This window comes from Cinclus cinclus, chromosome Z, assembly GCF_963662255.1.
Source record: "Cinclus cinclus chromosome Z, bCinCin1.1, whole genome shotgun sequence".
NCBI lineage: Eukaryota > Metazoa > Chordata > Aves > Passeriformes > Cinclidae > Cinclus > Cinclus cinclus.
In genome coordinates this window covers 75,590,678-75,607,921 of record NC_085084.1, presented here as the reverse complement: position 1 = coordinate 75,607,921, position 17,244 = coordinate 75,590,678, and the positions used below count along the sequence as shown (strand labels likewise).

Here is a 17,244-nt window from a genome sequence, read left to right as displayed (position 1 = left end):
TCTCACTGTTTTTTTTTCTGGCCCAACAGCCTGGTGGTAAGATGGTAGCTGCAGCCAAGGCCACTGTCCCCACCATAACAGACCAAGCCTCTGCTATGCAGCTCAGCCAGTGCGCCAAGAACTTGGCCGCAGCTCTGGCTGAGCTCCGCACAGCTGCTCAGAAGGTGAGAGGCTGAGTCACATCCTGTGGTGATAACACCAGCTGTGCAGAGCACTGGGAAACAGTGGGGACAGCCTGGTGTCAGGTTCTGGTCTGTGCCACAGCCAGGTAGGCTCAGTGATCACCTGCTCACCTTCCCTTCTGCCCTGTAACAGGCTCAGGAGGCATGTGGACCCTTGGAGATAGACTCTGCACTGGGTCTGGTGCAGAGCCTGGAGAGGGACTTGCAGGAGGCCAAGGCAGCTGCCCGTGATGGCAAGCTCAAGCCTCTGCCAGGAGAGACGGTGAGGGTGCAGGGAAGGGTGGCTCAGGGTGGGCTCTGGGGCAATGGAGTTGCCAAAAAGTGAAGCTCATCAGCTTGTCCAAACTCGGCTCCTTGCAGATGGAGAAGTGTGCCCAGGACCTGGGGAACAGCACCAAAGCTGTCAGCTCTGCCATTGCTCACCTCTTGGGAGAGGTGGCCCAGGGCAATGAGAACTACACAGGTACTGGCCTCCACAGCAGGGCTGGGGAAAGGGGCACTGGGCTGACAGGCACTGACCTCTCCATCCCCCCAGGAATTGCTGCCCGAGAAGTGGCCCAGGCCCTGCGCTCGCTCAGCCAGGCTGCCCGTGGTGTGGCAGCCAACACCTCTGACCCTCAGGCACAGAGTGCCATGCTGGAGTGTGCCAGTGATGTCATGGACAAAGCCAACAACCTTATCGAGGAGGCCCGGAAAGCAGTGGCAAAGCCTGGTGATCCAGAGAGCCAGCAGCGCCTGGCTCAGGTGGGAGCAGTGGGTACCCCCATATGCCCTCTCAGGCTGTGGGGCTGGCTGGGAGGTGGTGACCTCTCTTTGTTTCCCTGCAGGTGGCCAAGGCAGTGTCACAGGCCCTGAACCGGTGTGTTAACTGCCTGCCAGGGCAGCGGGATGTGGATGCTGCCATCCGCATGGTGGGAGAGGCCAGCAAGAGGCTGCTCTCAGATTCGGTGAGCTGAGCTGGGGCAGGAGGGGAAGGGAGAAGTCTTCTGGCAATGCAGGCTAGTCCAGCTGCATCGGTTTCCTCTAGCATATTCCCAAGCATGTGCCAGACTTTCATCTGTGCATCTCCATCTCTCTGCCTCTCCTAAGCTCTCTCCTTCCTTCCAGTTCCCTCCCAGCACTAAGAGCTTCCAGGAGGCGCAGAGCCAGCTGAACCAGGCAGCAGCAGGGCTCAATCAGTCTGCCAATGAGCTGGTGCAGGCATCGCGTGGCACCCCTCAAGACCTGGCCAAATCCTCTGGCAAATTTGGACAGGACTTCAATGAATTCCTGCAGGCAGGAGTGGAGATGGCCAGCCAGTCCCCGGTGAGAGGAAATGCCTGGTGGGGTATCCTGAATGCAGGGAGAGATTTGGTATATCTGAGAAGGTGGCTGACCAAAGGCAGGGTGGCCAGGCAGTGGTGGTTAGGGTGGCTGTGGCCAGTGCAGCCAGGGAGATGGGGACTGGAGCTGTGCAAAACCACAGCAACAGGGAGAAGGTGGCTTGGGTTAGTTTGGCAAGAATTCATGTATCCTTGCTGTTGGTGGACAAGTTGGATGAAGGGAACTAGCTCAGCTTGAAAGTCCCCAGAGTAGACCCAGGATAGGTGTGGACTTTAAAAAGGTGCTGCAGAAAACTCATCTTGGCTCTTTGCAGAATAAGGAGGACCAGGCACAGGTGGTGTCGAACTTGAAGAGCATTTCCATGTCCTCCAGCAAGCTGCTGCTGGCTGCAAAGGCTCTCTCTGCTGATCCTGCTGCCCCCAACCTCAAGAATCAGCTGGCAGCAGCAGCACGGTAAGAGGAACTGCTCCCTGAGAGCTGCTGGCCATAGGAGTGGGGCTGGGTGGTGCGACAGGCATTGATCTGTGGATCTTTCTCCTATGTCCCTGGCAGGGCTGTAACTGACAGCATTAACCAGCTGATCACCATGTGCACCCAGCAGGCCCCAGGTCAGAAGGAATGTGACAATGCCCTGCGGGAGCTGGAGGTAAGGAACTGCATATTGAAAAGGCAATGGAGGGGTTGAGATGTTGAGTACGGGGGGAGCTGCACCCCACTGCAAGGAGCAGGAGGGAATGAAGAGGAGGTACAAGTGGAGGATGCAGAGCTTTCCTCTGGATATGACATCTGTGTCCCTGCAGACAGTGAAGGAACTGTTGGAGAACCCCACCCAGACTGTTAATGACATGTCCTACTTCAACTGCCTTGATAGTGTCATGGAGAACTCCAAGGTAAGCCCTGAATGGAGGTCTGGGGAAGAACAGGGAGGGCTTGAGAAGGATATGGGAACAAAGGGAAAGGTGGTTCCACCCCTACTGATGAAGCACAGTGAGTGCTGATCCTGGGAGCACTGTGGGAGGCGGTCTCCATGATCAATGTGTGTCATGTCCTGCAGGTGCTGGGAGAGTCCATGGCTGGCATCTCTCAGAATGCTAAGAACAGCAAACTGCCTGAGTTTGGTGACTCCATCAGTGCTGCTTCCAAAGCTCTCTGTGGGCTGACAGAGGCAGCTGCCCAGGTGAGACACACTCAGTCTCAGCCCTGAGCCTTATCCCAGGGGCATAGTTGTTGCATGCACCCCACCCCTGCCCTTCCCAATCAGTGGGAAATGCTGCCAGACCCCTTGGCAGCCCATGCCCTCTATGAGCCTCCCTGTAGTGTGCAGACTCTCTCTCACCACATCTCCTGTGCTCCTAGGCTGCCTACCTTGTGGGGGTCTCAGACCCCAACAGCCAGGCTGGACAGCAGGGCTTGGTGGACCCCACTCAGTTTGCTAGAGCTAACCAAGCCATCCAGATGGCCTGCCAGAACCTGGTGGACCCTGCCTGTACTCAGTCCCAGGTGAGTGTGGGGTGGGGTTCCATTACAGGCATTCGCTTGCATCAAAAGGAATGTGAGGCTAATTGGAAGTGCTACATCCCAAGAATTGGCCAAGATGATGGCTAGTGTCTCATCAGAGCCCATCAGCTGCACTGGGAAACCAGCTGGTGGCTTTGGTGCAATGGTGACAGTCCGGACAGGGGGCTGTGTTGGCATGCAGGATCTTGGTGACCCTTCTTGGGTCCCAAAAGGGATGCCTGTGGTCACTGGTGCCCTACATAGGGTGGGTGAGAAGGGAGAACTGTGGAAATAGCAGGTCACGGTGGATCCTGCTTTACTCTGCTTTCCCCTGCAGGTACTGTCAGCAGCCACCATCGTAGCAAAGCACACCTCAGCCCTGTGCAACACATGCCGACTGGCCTCCTCCCGCACTGCCAATCCTGTGGCCAAGCGCCAGTTTGTCCAGTCAGCCAAGGAGGTAGCCAACAGCACAGCCAACCTGGTGAAGACCATCAAGGTACAGAGTCCTTTCTAAGGCAGTGTGGTAGTGGTGGGATTTGGGGTACAGTAGGGGGTTGGTTAACTGCTCTGGTCTCTCCACGTCAGGCCCTGGATGGCGAGTTCAACGAAGAGAACCGGGAGCGGTGCCGTGCTGCTACTGCTCCTCTCATAGAGGCTGTGGATAACCTGACAGCCTTTGCGTCCAACCCAGAATTTGCCACTGTTCCTGCTCAGATAAGCCCAGAGGTGGGATGCTGCTGGGACAGGGAGGATGGAGCCTAGCTGTGGCAGGCTCTGGTCTGGGGTGGAGAGAAACTGTGCCTTCCCTGAGCCTGGGGGGGCCTGCACTGACTCAGTGTAGTGGGGAAGTAGCAGCAAGCCTTGGACTTCAAGGGGCTGCTCCAGGGTGAGGGTCGTGAGAGAGAGAGAGCAACTTCCCATGCACACTCCCTTACCTCACCAGCCTGTTGTTTCCCTGTACAGGGGCGCAGAGCCATGGAGCCCATTGTCATTTCAGCCAAGACCATGCTGGAGAGCTCTGCTGGCCTCATCCAGACTGCCCGCTCTCTGGCTGTCAACCCCAAGGACCCACCGCAGTGGTCAGTGCTCGCTGGCCATTCACGCACAGTCTCAGACTCCATCAAGAAGCTGATCACCAACATGAGGTGAGCAGTCCTTCTTCTGTGGCTGTGGTTCTGTTACTTCTGGCAGATACCCTTGCCCTGAACAAGAATTCCTGGGGATGTTTTGGCTCATCGTCTCCTTGGACACAGGTGGTGCAGGCAGGCAAGGGATGGGATGGAAGATGTTGACCATTTTGTCCTTTGTGGAAGCTGGTCCTCCAGTTCTCACATGGGTTGATGGGAACACACACTGATGTGCCCAGGCTCTATCACACTGGGTTGCCCCAAAGCCTGCAAGGGGGGTCTTGCCCCTCCCCACCACCAGGGAAGGGTGGGAGTGAAGGAGTGGTGTAGCAGTTACCAGTACTTGGCTGATGCATTTGTCACTCAGGGACAAAGCTCCAGGACAACGGGAGTGTGATGAGGCCATTGAGGTCCTGAACAGATGCTTGCGGGAGGTGGACCAGGCATCCCTCGCTGCCATCAGCCAGCAGCTGGCCCCCCGACAAGATATTTCACAGGAGGTGGGTCAGAGACACCCTGTGGGCAAGCCTAAGGGAGTGGGCATCCTTCCCTGGACTCTCAGCAGCAAGAAGGGACTGCAGCCCTAGTGCAGCCTCATGCAACACCCTCTCTTTGCACAGGCATTGCACAATCAGATGATCACAGCTGTCCAGGAGATCAGCAACCTGATTGAGCCTGTTGCTGCTGCGGCACGGGCCGAGGCCTCGCAGCTGGGGCACAAGGTAATGGTGGTGTAGCACTTCGTGCCTGGGGAGGAGAGATACAAGGCAGTTGGGGCTGGAAGCTGCTGGTGCTGACACTGCTCTTCCCTAGGTGTCCCAGATGGCTCAGTATTTCGAGCCACTCATCATGGCAGCTGTTGGTGCTGCCTCCAAAACACCCAACCATCAGCAGCAGATGAACCTCCTAGACCAGACCAAAACATTGGCTGAATCTGCCTTACAAATGCTGTACACAGCCAAGGAGGCTGGTGGAAACCCCAAGGTGAGCAGGAGGGGTGTTAATCTTGGGCCCTCCTTTGCGTGTGGATGCTGCATGGTGCACACACATGAGCCAGACATGGAAAACCCAGGGTCAGCGTGCACTATCCCTATTCCTGTTGGGAGGGGAGCCACAGCTTGCCTTCCCTCACTCTCACTTTTCCTTGCAGCAAGCTGCTCACACTCAGGAGGCTCTTGAAGAGGCTGTGCAGATGATGAAGGAAGCAGTGGAGGACCTGACCACGACCCTGAATGAGGCAGCCAGTGCTGCAGGTGTTGTGGGGGGCATGGTGGACTCCATCACCCAAGCCATCAACCAGGTGAGGGGACCTGGAGAGGGCTGGATGGGAAAGAGGAGGAGTCAGGGTCAAACCCTACAAATTAAAGAATTGTGGGTCAGAGCTGGAGCCAGAATCACCTAGTGGTTTCTTGCAGCTGGATGAAGGGCCCATGGGTGAGCCAGAAGGTACCTTTGTGGATTACCAGACCACGATGGTGAAGACAGCCAAGGCTATTGCAGTGACTGTGCAGGAAATGGTGAGTGAGAGCAAACCTGTCACTGTAGAGTGCACTGCCTGCCACTCAGTCAGGCTACTGCACTCCTTGCCCTGTCCAACTCCTGCTCTTCTTCCATCAACAGGTCACCAAATCCACCACCAACCCAGATGAACTCGGCATACTGGCCAACCAACTCACCCATGACTATGGGCAGCTGGCACAAGAGGCCAAGCCGGCTGCCCTCACTGCCGAGAATGAGGAGGTGCGAACCTGGGGGAAGTGCTGGAGTGTGCTGTGAGGCAGAGCAGGGGCTGTTGGGGCGTGATAACAGAGGATAGGGACACTTGAACCTCCCATTGGAGCTGGGGGCAGGCAGCTTTCACACCTCCCCTGAAACATGGCATAGAAACAAGGAGCAAAGCTGTGTTTCCTTTTTCCTTCTCCTGAGTGGGAGGATTGGTAAAGAGGAGCTGGTGTGGGTGTTTCCCAGTGGGTATCACAGATGCAGGGCTTACTTCCCTGCTGACTCTGTCACACACACATTGCTCTGCAGATCGGCTCCCACATCAAGCGCCGGGTGCAGGAGCTGGGTCATGGCTGTGCTGCCCTGGTCACCAAGGCTGGAGCCCTGCAGTGCAGCCCCAGCGATGCCTACACCAAGAAGGAGCTGATAGAGAGTGCACGCAAGGTTTCTGAGAAGGTAGGTGGTCGATGGAGAGGTTTGATAGCATAGTGAGGTGGGAGGGATGCTGGATTCAGCCATGTGCCCTTGCAGCCCCCACACTGGATCTTCCCTGGTCCTCTTGGATTCTGTGTCTGTCTTGGCCACACTCCTGCCCAGCTGAGGGGGTGGAGGATTAATCTCCCTCTGGAGACACTATGTGCAGCTGATGCTTGTGGTGGGTGAGTGTGATGTCCAGGTGCTGCAGCCTGCCTGGGAAGACTGACTTACACACTGGTTATGGGCCAGGGCTCTCCAGATGAGTTTTTGTAGAGCTGGGCAAAGCATCTGCAGCAATGCTTACTGCTCATGCTCAGTGATCAGTCTCCCCTTCACCTTTTGTTGGTGTCCTGTCCATCAAGCCAATCTAAAGAGCACAATTCGGAAGAACAGATGAAAATGTGGCTTAAAAAGCTGAGAAGCATAGAGCAGCAGAGCTTATAAGGAAAAACACAAAAGTGGTACCTGGCATCTGCAAATCTTACTAATTTGAAAACTACCAGAGTACAGCATCTCTTAGACCACCAAACATGATGATAGACGCAAGTAAAAATAAATAATTGGAAGCTAAGAAGACCAAACAGAAAACAATTTTTATGCAGACCAAAATATTCCAAGTGGAGTGGTGGAATGGGAGCAGCTCTACCCTTGGGGGTGTTGGAGGTGTGTGTAGTGAGGTTTCCCTGAACCTGCTGTGCTCTCCCAGTCACTTTACTTGTATCCCACAGGTGTCTCATGTGCTGGCAGCTCTTCAGGCTGGGAACCGTGGGACACAAGCCTGCATCACAGCAGCCAGTGCTGTCTCTGGTATCATCGCTGACCTTGACACCACCATCATGTTTGCTACAGCAGGAACCCTCAACCGGGAGAACTCTGAGACCTTTGCTGACCACAGGTACACAGGCATTGTGTCTAGCCTCTTCTCAGCCAGAGGCAGGGGTGTCGAGCTCTTCCTGTGGTCTTTCTGAGCTGTGGACCGCCCCCAAGGAGAGCTTCCAGCTCAAGTTATGCTGGCTCAGTTTCCTGAAACTCCAGCTTGTACATGGAAAAGCCAGGATCCACAGTCTCTCTGTACCCCAAGGACCATGTGTGCAGCAGAGGGCTGTGTTTTCCCTGACGAACTTTTTCTCTCCAGGGAGGGCATCTTGAAGACAGCCAAGGCACTGGTGGAGGACACCAAGGTGTTGGTGCAGAATGCCACAGCCAGCCAGGAGAAGCTAGCCCAAGCTGCCCAGTCCTCCGTGTCCACTATCACCCGCCTGGCAGAGGTGGTGAAGCTGGGTGCTGCCAGCCTGGGATCTGAAGACCCAGAAACCCAGGTGTGATTGGGTGTGTGGGCTAAGTGGAGGCTGCTGGTAGCTTGATTGGAGGGGTCGAGGGATGCAGATGTCATCTGGTGCTCAGGCTGGATCCCAAGAGTTGGGGAGAGGGGGGGCTGGGCTTTGGCTGGTGCTGACTGTGCTGGGCTCCCTGTGTGACCTTTGGTGCCCAAATCTCTCGCTGCTGGGCTGTGCCACCCCCAGCCTAAGTGTGACTTCAGCTCAGCCATTCCACTGGTCTTGCTCTCCCCAGGTGGTCCTGATCAATGCCGTGAAGGATGTGGCCAAGGCACTTGGTGACCTCATCGGTGCCACCAAAGCAGCTGCTGGCAAAGCTGGAGATGACCCTGCTGTCTACCAGCTGAAGAACTCTGCCAAGGTCTCTGCTGGTTGTGATGGGAAGAAGGGGCTGGAGAAGAAGGGTTTTTTCCTGCCTAATTGGGCACAGGAGCAGAACTGGGGTGCAGTCAGGAAGTCAGGACAAAAGGGTAGGAAGGGACACATAAAAGGTGGAATACAGCTTGCAGAGGAGCAATTGAGGCAGTGTGAGTGGAATATGAGGGTGGGGCAGTTTTGGACCAATCCACAAGGGAAGGACAGGTGCTGACAACAGGTCAGAGCTTGTGTGAGGATTCACCTGGCCCTCTTTCTCCTTCCATAGGTGATGGTGACAAATGTCACTTCCTTGCTGAAGACAGTGAAGGCTGTTGAAGACGAGGCCACGAAGGGGACACGGGCACTGGAGGCCACGATTGAGCACATTCGCCAGGAGCTGGCGGTGAGTACGGCCGCAGTGCCGCACTGCTTGCCTGCTGCCCCGTGCTCATTGCTGCCTCTCCCCTCGCAGGTCTTCTCCTCCCCGGTGCCTCCCGCCAAGGTTTCCACCCCGGAGGACTTCATCCGCATGACAAAAGGCATCACGATGGCCACAGCCAAAGCGGTGGCAGCTGGCAACTCTTGCCGGCAGGAGGATGTCATTGCCACGGCCAATCTGAGCCGCCGGGCCATTGCAGACATGCTGCGCTCCTGCAAGGTGGGGCAGGCGGGCAGTGGGTGTGGATCTCTAGCACGGATTTGTGGGTGGAGGCAGGGATGGTGCTGGATGTGAATCGGGGTTTCTCTGTATCCGGCTTGCAGGAAGCAGCCTACCACCCAGAGGTGAGCGGGGATGTGCGGCAGCGGGCGCTGCGCTTCGGCAAAGAGTGTGCTGATGGCTACCTGGAGCTGCTGGAGCACGTGCTGGTGGTGAGTGTCCCCACCCCAGTTCCCAGGGTGGGCAGAGGCTGACCATGGATTGCCTGGGTGGTCCCCGATCCCCAGGGTCCTCTGGGCTCTTCAGCTCTTCACACTGAGGCCTTTGCACAGCCCCTTTCGCTGCCTGTGCTGGCACAGCATGTGCCCATTCCCCTGACATGAAAGCAGATGTCAGAGAGCTCAGCAGGCTCTAAGAAACGTATTTTGCTAGCAACAGATGCAGATTACCTGGCTGCAAACAGATGGAGGCTGAAAGTCAATAACATGGTAGCATAATCTTGTAAAAATACAGCTTCCAGTAAAACTGGTAGGAATAATAAAGCTCAGGCAGTGGGAAAACAAAGCTTGTCATGCCCACAGCACTATGTGTAGGAGATGGACTGTGCCTGTCATAGCAAAGATGATGACTGCAAGTGCCCACTGCATTCTTTTGATCCAGTCTACCTCTGACTGAGTCCTCCCAAGGACTTTAGCTGCAACATTAGTTTACAAGAAGTAAATTAAGCCTCTAGCATGGTAGAAAAGATCAGTGAAGGCCTTCCAACAGTTTGCATTCTTTGCAAGACCACAGAAGTGGAGTCAAGGACACTGTGGGGATGTGCATACTCAACCTATAGTGCTGTGAGATCTCTCAAACTGAGTTCAGGGCAAAGACTGACAGTGACTCAGCCCTGTGTCAAGATTGCACTAAGCTGGTTAGTGAGAGTCTTTTGTCTGGGATCACCAGCTACAAAATGGTGGAGCCCAGGCTGTGGTTTCCTGCACGAAAAGCCCCCTTAGGCAGAAGGCCTAGAGGGTAACCAGCGCTGGCAGCAGCAGGGGTAGGTGGGCAGGAATCAATGGCTAGAAATTGAAGCTGAGTAGAGAAGTCAAAGGATAGTTTTATTCAAGGAAGGTAACCACTGGGGTACAGTTCCAAGGGAAGCAGTGAGTTTTCCATCTTCTGCTTATAGATCAAATATCTGCCTGGAAGATGCTTCAGGCACACATGAATCATGGCAGCCAAGGCTGGAGTGCTGAGTAGACATTCTCTGGCTGACCTGTTGTTAACAGATGATTAGGCTAATGACTTAGTGTGACAGTGCCCGAGGTCAGCCTACTTGCCGGAACAAGCCATTCCCCTGTATTTTGGGTGTTACCATCCTGCTGCTGTGCAATGTTTTGACTATCATTCATTGGAACATCCCTTAAAATGTTCACTGGAGGTGCCTCTTAGTAAGCTTGTAAACTCTGGGGTGCCTTCAGCTCCAGACAGAGATCATTTAGCAGTTTTAAACACTTTGTCAGAGCAGACTTCGGGCTGAATAATAAGGCATTTAGGCTAGATGTGCTCATGAGGGCAAACCAGCCATCACTGTGTGCCATCAGCTTGAGTACTCTGAACTGCTCTGGTGACTCTGCTGGGATAGCGCAACACAAGACTGGGAAAAAGCCATGATTCACCTCAGTCTCCACAGCACTCTGGTCTGTGAAGGCAGGAGTGAAGCTCACAGGTCCTGTTTATCAGAGGACAGCAGGTTTCTGGGAAAACACAAGCAGGAAGGATCTAGGGGAATGGGAGGGGAGATAGCAGATGGCAGATGGGCTGCTGCCACATTCCCCAGCAGCAGCAAGGTCATTGCTGTACACTGTGTCCCCAGGGGAACCAGTGCCTTCTGTAGAGCATGAACAAGTATGGTTAGGGTTCAAGAATAAGAGTTATTTGTCTCGGGCTGGAAAACATGGCTCCCGGCAGAGGAATGGGAAAGCCTGCATATTTCACTGGGGAGGGGTAGGAATTTGAACTTCCATGGGGACTTGGTATTTGGTAACAATAGGTCTCTCCCTCCGAAAGCAGAGAAATTCTGTGGCTCAAAACTTCAGTGATGCAATTCAGGGTCGGGAGAAGTAAGGTGTAAAGGGTGTGAGGAGGAGAGTGGATCCATGACTACCCTGTGTGTAGGTGGCTCCTCTGGCTATGTGACCCTCATCCAGGTGCCCTGTCTTGCCCAGCCCTGCAAGGCTGAAGTAAGAGCTAATGATGGTGGCACAGCTCCCCACACAGGATCTCTGACCCTTTGTTCCCATTTCTCCTCTTGGCTGCCATTCACTCCTCACCAAGAAGCACCCACCTTCCCCTACCCTTCCCTATCTCCCCTACTGGCTGGGGCGTTCACTGCTTTCTTTTCTCTCTTCTCTCTCCTCTCTGTCAGCCGGTGAGTAAGGCAACACTGGGGTGCCTGCTGGTCTCTAACCTCAGCATGAGCCATGCTCATGGCGTGTCTGTGTGCCCAGCCCAGTGCTGGGGTGGGACTTGCGTGTGTCCACAGGGACCCTGGGGTCCATGTGTTTGTGTTTGTGTACTCACCCCTGCTCTAGCTGATGGGCAGCTGCTGCCTGTGTGGTGGATATTGGGGCAGCAGTGAGCTCTGCTTGTGCATACACACCCCGTGTGCGTGCACACGTGTGCTGTGGTGTGTGCATGTGTCCCTCCAGCCCAGGGGAGGACCCTTAGGGCACTGCCTGCCAGCTTATCCTGATGGGTCCAGTCAGCCCTCCTCGGCTGGGATGTCAATCCAGGATACGCCCCTTTGCCCAGCTTGTGTTTGCAAACAAACCTCCAAAATGGGGACAGCAAAGTGGATACGCTTCTGGAGTTTGAAATTATTTGCAGGGGAGAAATCTTGGCATGGGTAGCTGCTGAGTGCAGAAAAGCTTGTGCTGAAGGTCTTGTGTATGTACGATGTCCCAGAAGCTGTGGATGCAAGAGGGCCCTGGGGAAGCTCATCCTATCCTGGGGCACAAAGAGAACAGCCAGAGTAACTTGAGAAAGCATCTCAGACAGTGCCTGATGTGTACACACGTGGGAGGGGGCTGGAGGATCCCACTCTACTTCCCTAGGGAGCGCACCCCAAACAGACCTATGAAGTCCCACTTTTCCAGGTGCTTATATCTGCTCCTGCCCCCAGATCCTGCAGAAACCAACCCATGAGCTGAAGCAGCAGCTGGCAGGCTACTCCAAGCGCGTGGCCAGCTCTGTCACCGAGCTTATCCAGGCAGCTGAGGCCATGAAAGGTAAGGAAGGATCCTGCTCAGAGGGGCAGCACCAAGGGCTCGGATTAGGGTGGAGGGCTCAGCAGCTGCTAGAGGAGGCAGGGAAACTCAGAAATGAGGCTGCATGCAGGTGTAACCTGCCTGTCATCCCGGTGTTCCTAGGGACAGAGTGGGTTGACCCAGAAGACCCTACTGTCATCGCTGAGAATGAGCTGCTGGGGGCAGCAGCTGCCATTGAGGCTGCAGCCAAGAAGCTGGAGCAGCTGAAACCAAGAGCCAAGCCCAAGGTAGCAGTGCTGAGCCTTGTCTGGCCTTTGTCTGGCCATCAGCTTGGGATGGGCTGGGGCTCTCCTGCCTGTGCTTTAGCCAGGTTTGAAGCCCCATCTGACAGCTGGTCCCTTTTCCTGTGTTCCTGCTACCTCCCACATCCCCAGATGGACTTTCTCAGGTAGCCCATGCCCTGCTGCGCCCCACAGCCCTTAATCCAGTTTTATATGTTTCTGCTCAACTCCCTGCAACCATCTTTCTGTTCTGCTGCATTTGTCCCAGCACTCCTGCTTGGAACTTACCCTGCTTTTTCCTACAGCAAGCAGATGAGAGCCTGAACTTTGAGGAGCAGATCCTGGAAGCTGCCAAATCCATTGCTGCAGCCACGAGTGCCCTGGTGAAGGCAGCCTCGGCAGCCCAGCGGGAATTAGTGGCCCAAGGAAAAGTAAGGCCATAAGAGTGGAAGAAGAAAATGCAGAGAAGGGTTCTCCCTTCTTCTGGGGCTGCTTGTAACCCTCATGCCTGTGACAAGAGGTGTGCAGGGTGATGACCCTTACCTCTCCACTCTTTCTTCTTAGGTGGGTGCCATCCCAGCCAATGCAGTGGATGATGGACAGTGGTCCCAGGGTCTCATTTCAGCCGTGAGTATCAAGGTCATGCTGAGGGGTGGAAGGGGAAACTTTCCTCTTGACTCCTGCTGCAAACATGAGGATGCTCAGTCCTTCTGCTTGTCCTCAGTGTTCCTCCTTCTCCCACGTGCTGTGAAAGCTGCTTCTTTCCATCCCATGCCCCACAACCTCCTTGGAGCCAATCAGGGCTCCTGTACCTCCCCTGACAGCCTCTCTTGCCACAGGCACGCATGGTGGCTGCTGCCACCAACAACCTGTGCGAAGCTGCCAATGCCGCGGTGCAGGGCCATGCCAGTGAGGAGAAGCTCATCTCCTCTGCCAAGCAAGTAGCTGCTTCCACAGCCCAGCTCCTGGTGGCCTGCAAGGTGAAGGCTGACCATGACTCAGAGGCCATGAAGCGGCTCCAGGTGAGTCCTAGGCTGCCTCTTCAGCCCCTGCTGTTTGAAGGGTAGCTGGGAGAGTGGTGAGGGTACATGGATGCTCTCCAGAGCTCATGCTCCCTGCCTGTATGCCATCAGTGGGAAGTTCGTTGGAACACAGGCTCCAGGTTGCTTGGATTTCAGTGCTAGCTGTGTGCCAGGCATGTGAGTGATGCTGGGATGCTCAGCCTGGCAGTAGGCATTCAGGAACAATGACCTGGCACAGGAATAACTGAAATGGGTGTGCTTCCTCTCTGGCATTCAAGAGGTTAATGTGGGGGGACATGTTCTGTAGCACCGTTAATCCTCAGAGGCTGTGGCACACAGGAGGGTAATGCCCATGTGTTGGGGGGGTTAACATGGGGTCTTGGCACTAGGGCCAAGGGCTGGGGAGAGGCAGCAGGGCTGCCTCCCAGTCCCTGCCCTGCTGCTCAGAGAGGAGCCAGAGCCTGGCTGGAGTAGAAGCGCCTGAAATGGTAATGAGCGGGTGACAAGGCAGCGAGCCATGTAAAGAAATCCCTGCCTGCAGCTCCCAGCGCTCCTGGCTGCCTGTCCTGCCTGCTGCCCAGGCTGGGGTAGGAGTTCCTTCACGCCCCTGGGCAGCAATCGTACCCTGGGGGTGTGCCTCACACTGACACTCTCCTCCCTGCTGCAGGCTGCTGGAAATGCTGTGAAGAGGGCATCAGACAATCTAGTGAAGGCAGCGCAGAAGGCAGCTGCCTTCCAGGACCATGATGAAACGGTGGTGGTGAAAGAGAAGATGGTCGGAGGAATTGCACAGGTGAGGAGTAACACTGCTCCAACAGGGCAGGAGCAGCTCTAGGTGCCACCAAAACCTGTGTTGCCAGTCTCAGAAGCATGTCCTACCATCCACCAGCACAGGTCATGTCTTGAGAGAGCCTCACCAAAATGCTGTGGGTTCACCCATCCCACTGAGCACCATATAAAAATGGGGCATCACCTTATCCTGCCGCAAGTAGCAGTGGGTGCATGCTCCCAGGAGTGTAAAGCCCTGGCTTCTTGGTGCAGAGCCCACAGTATCCCAGCATCTGTGACACGTGGAAAAAGTAGCGCCGTGGATAGAGGGCAAGATCTACCTAGTGTGGGGTGCCACAGTGGTGGCTCCCTGCAGCTGAGACCCTCTACATAGTACGTGGGGTTGAGCCCAGAAGCTGTACTTTTCTGCTTTATGTCCAGAGTACCATGCTCCCACCCCAGGGACAAACAGCCCTCATGCCAATGAGGCAGTGGCTGTGATGGGAGGGAAGCATCAGCCAAAGAAGCTGGCTCTGGGGTTTGACATTGCTGTGGCAGAGGCTCTGGCCATCCCTGTGGGAGGGAGTTGTGACCCCGGGGCTCTCTCCTGCCAGATTATCGCCGCCCAGGAGGAGATGCTGCGCAAGGAGCGGGAGCTGGAGGAGGCGCGGAAGAAGCTGGCGATGATCCGGCAGCAGCAGTACAAGTTCCTGCCGTCGGAGCTGCGGGACGAGGAGCAGAACTGAGCCTCACGCCCTCTGCTCACTGCACAGACTGCTGCCTGCTCACCTGCCCACTGCCTGCTCCTATTTAAGATGACCCTCCACAAGCGAGGGGCTGTCTGGGCTAGACCAGAGCTCTGCCCGCACCCAGAGCAACGGGACTGACTCAGCTGCCCGCTCCAAGCCGGTGCCGCACAAGCAACTCCGCTTTGCTGCCCAGCCCACCTTCCCATGCACACCCAAGGCACAATCAGAGCGCTCGGAGGGACTCGGTTGGGGTGGGAGCCGGGACTGCACCGGCTCAGGGCTCACCCGCCAGCCCCGGGGTGCGGGCCCACAGAGCTCTCCACTGCAAGGGGATATTTACTTGTGCCTTCTTCCTTCACTCTTGTGCCCCTTTTTTCTCTCTCCTCCATGCGGGATGGGGACAGGCGGGTGGCTTGCCCTTTCCTATGCGATGGTGTGTAGGGAGCAGCCACCTCTCGCTGAGTTCTCGCATGGAGCTGCCTTTCACCTCCAATGCCTTATTGCTGGCTGAATCTTCCTCTACAGCTACCCTGTAAGGCCCTGAGTCCACCCCATGAGTATTTTCTTCAGCCCAAACCCCTCTGGGAAAGCCACAGTGCCTCCACTCAGGATGGGGGATGATATGATGAGTTCACCCCCAGAGCTGTTTTTTGCCTTCCTGCAGGGCTTCCCCCCGACTGCGGCCCCAGCCAGCTCTGCCTTCCTCCTTTCTTCCAAAGTGCCTGCATTGTTTTCCAAGATCTGCAGTATTTTTGTAACTTTTCCATTTCTCTAGTATTGAGCCTGCCGCTTTCAAAGTTCATTTATTTCCCTGCCAGCTTATGCTCTTCCCACTAACACCCAGCTTTCGCCAGGGTCCCGTAGCCCAGCATCCCACCCCTCCTTGGCTCCAGGACCCCTGTCCCTTCCCCTTTGCACTTGCTGAGGCTTCTCTCACCATTTTGATACTTTAAGCATCCCATATTAAAGATTGAAGGAAACCAGCTCCCCTCCAAGCCTCTGGAGTGGGGTGGGGGATGCCAGTGTCTCCTCAGAAGGACGCATTCATGAATAAAATCTGGTTTTCTTGCTTTCTTGCCAACTGGGTATCAACAGGCCTCTCCAGGAGACGGGGAGGGCAGGGGGGCCTGGGCGTCTTCCCTCGCAGCAAAGGGAGGGGGGAGTGTACCACGGGTGCTTATACAGCATGGAAAGTATTTGAGGCACGTCCAGCCCCAGGCACCCGGCAGGCTGGACCCCCGCTGCCAACCATGTGCTGGCCTCGCAGGTGCTGCCGGGGGGCCACCACTGCAGGAGGGGATCTCGGGGATTTTGTTTCTGGGGGATTTGGGCTTCAGGGAAGGCAGGGGGGTATTTGTGCATGAAGCTCAGCTCCTGGCCCCATTCCTCCTACCAGCCAAATATACTCCTGGGTAGGGTGCAGTAGGGGTGCAGGTGGGGGAACCTCCCACCCCATAGTCACTGGTGGCACCAGCAGCAGTCTGGTGTGGTGTGGGTCTGGGAATGTGGCTGGAGCCTTCCCGGCTGCCAGCGTTGATCTCACGCCCCGAAATAGTCCCCCAGAGCCAACCTGTGCGGGCAGCAGCTGCCCCAGCATGTCCCCACCTGTTCCCACCCTGTCACTCAGCAGGGATTTGGGGGGCCTAAGTAGTGGCAGGGCAGGCAGAGGTGATGCGGGGTGCAACAGGGACATTGTGGGGTGCAACAAGGGGCATGGGCGGGTTGGCACATGCTCTTTTCCTCTGGGACTGTTCCTGGTAGTGTGAGCTACAACATCATCAGTGGCAAGGGCGGCATCCTGCAGTATCCTGAACAGAAACCACCATCCCCTTGTGGTCACGTCCCTGGGGCTGTGGAGGGGCTGTTTTTCCTAAGACACTTATCCTTGGCCAGGCTCCAGGGTGGATTTGTGGCTCTCACAGGCATCCCAGTCCTCCCAGCTGTCCCCTGACAATCTGCACTGGCCTGACCCAGCACCAGGCTCTCACCCAGGTACCGGCTTGGACGTGGGACCCTTCAGAGTTTCCAGCAAGGACAGTGAGTGGGCACAGTGTGGCAGCAGCTCTGGCCTCATCTTGGCATCCTGGGGACAAGGGAGCTCCAGCACCCCCTGCACAGGGCTGTAAGCATATCCACTGCTGTGTCCTCCAGCTTGGGTAGAAACAAGGGGTAGTGGGATAAACACCAGGGGAGAAACATGGGGGTGTGATTAACCATTGCGCCTCAATCTCACATACTGATCAAAGGGTTATTTTGGCAGGCAGGTTCAGGAAAGCACATACAGAGATTTGAAGCTGGGATGACACAGTGATAAGGTGCCAGGCCTCTGCCGGGATCCAAATTCAGTTTAGTTGGAGATTAGTGGGCAAACCATGTCCCAACTTATGGAGAAGCCCAGGGATGGGGTGATAAGATGCAGCACAGACTGCACCTGGAAAGGTCCCATTAGTTGTCAGGATAAGCCTTTCCTTGGGACTAAGGTCTGAC

The 17,244-nt window shown here is 55.7% G+C and overlaps 1 protein-coding gene across 8 annotated transcripts in view; it reads left to right on the top strand.

The window, feature by feature from the left end:
- Window positions 1-15,838, top strand: part of TLN1 (talin 1) — a 34,628-nt gene extending 18,790 nt beyond the window's left edge. For 6 of the 8 annotated variants that reach the window (XM_062514034.1, XM_062514037.1, XM_062514035.1 and 3 more), the window contains exons 24-56: window positions 30-164; window positions 316-444; window positions 543-645; window positions 718-926; window positions 1,010-1,129; window positions 1,290-1,487; window positions 1,819-1,958; window positions 2,058-2,151; window positions 2,306-2,395; window positions 2,560-2,682; window positions 2,862-3,005; window positions 3,340-3,501; window positions 3,591-3,731; window positions 3,969-4,150; window positions 4,500-4,632; window positions 4,753-4,854; window positions 4,946-5,116; window positions 5,283-5,432; window positions 5,548-5,649; window positions 5,753-5,872; window positions 6,164-6,310; window positions 7,060-7,226; window positions 7,467-7,650; window positions 7,904-8,029; window positions 8,312-8,683; window positions 8,788-8,895; window positions 11,853-11,958; window positions 12,100-12,224; window positions 12,524-12,649; window positions 12,783-12,845; window positions 13,058-13,240; window positions 13,908-14,033; window positions 14,623-15,838. In XM_062514034.1, coding sequence (XP_062370018.1) covers window positions 30-164; window positions 316-444; window positions 543-645; window positions 718-926; window positions 1,010-1,129; window positions 1,290-1,487; window positions 1,819-1,958; window positions 2,058-2,151; window positions 2,306-2,395; window positions 2,560-2,682; window positions 2,862-3,005; window positions 3,340-3,501; window positions 3,591-3,731; window positions 3,969-4,150; window positions 4,500-4,632; window positions 4,753-4,854; window positions 4,946-5,116; window positions 5,283-5,432; window positions 5,548-5,649; window positions 5,753-5,872; window positions 6,164-6,310; window positions 7,060-7,226; window positions 7,467-7,650; window positions 7,904-8,029; window positions 8,312-8,683; window positions 8,788-8,895; window positions 11,853-11,958; window positions 12,100-12,224; window positions 12,524-12,649; window positions 12,783-12,845; window positions 13,058-13,240; window positions 13,908-14,033; window positions 14,623-14,754 — 4,713 coding nt within the window. In that variant the 3' untranslated portion in view covers window positions 14,755-15,838. The remainder of the gene's footprint in view (window positions 1-29; window positions 165-315; window positions 445-542; window positions 646-717; window positions 927-1,009; window positions 1,130-1,289; window positions 1,488-1,818; window positions 1,959-2,057; window positions 2,152-2,305; window positions 2,396-2,559; window positions 2,683-2,861; window positions 3,006-3,339; window positions 3,502-3,590; window positions 3,732-3,968; window positions 4,151-4,499; window positions 4,633-4,752; window positions 4,855-4,945; window positions 5,117-5,282; window positions 5,433-5,547; window positions 5,650-5,752; window positions 5,873-6,163; window positions 6,311-7,059; window positions 7,227-7,466; window positions 7,651-7,903; window positions 8,030-8,311; window positions 8,684-8,787; window positions 8,896-11,852; window positions 11,959-12,099; window positions 12,225-12,523; window positions 12,650-12,782; window positions 12,846-13,057; window positions 13,241-13,907; window positions 14,034-14,622) is intronic. The other 2 variants (XM_062514040.1, XM_062514039.1) reach the window with 1 other exon arrangement.
- Window positions 15,839-17,244: the final 1,406 nt, after the last annotated feature.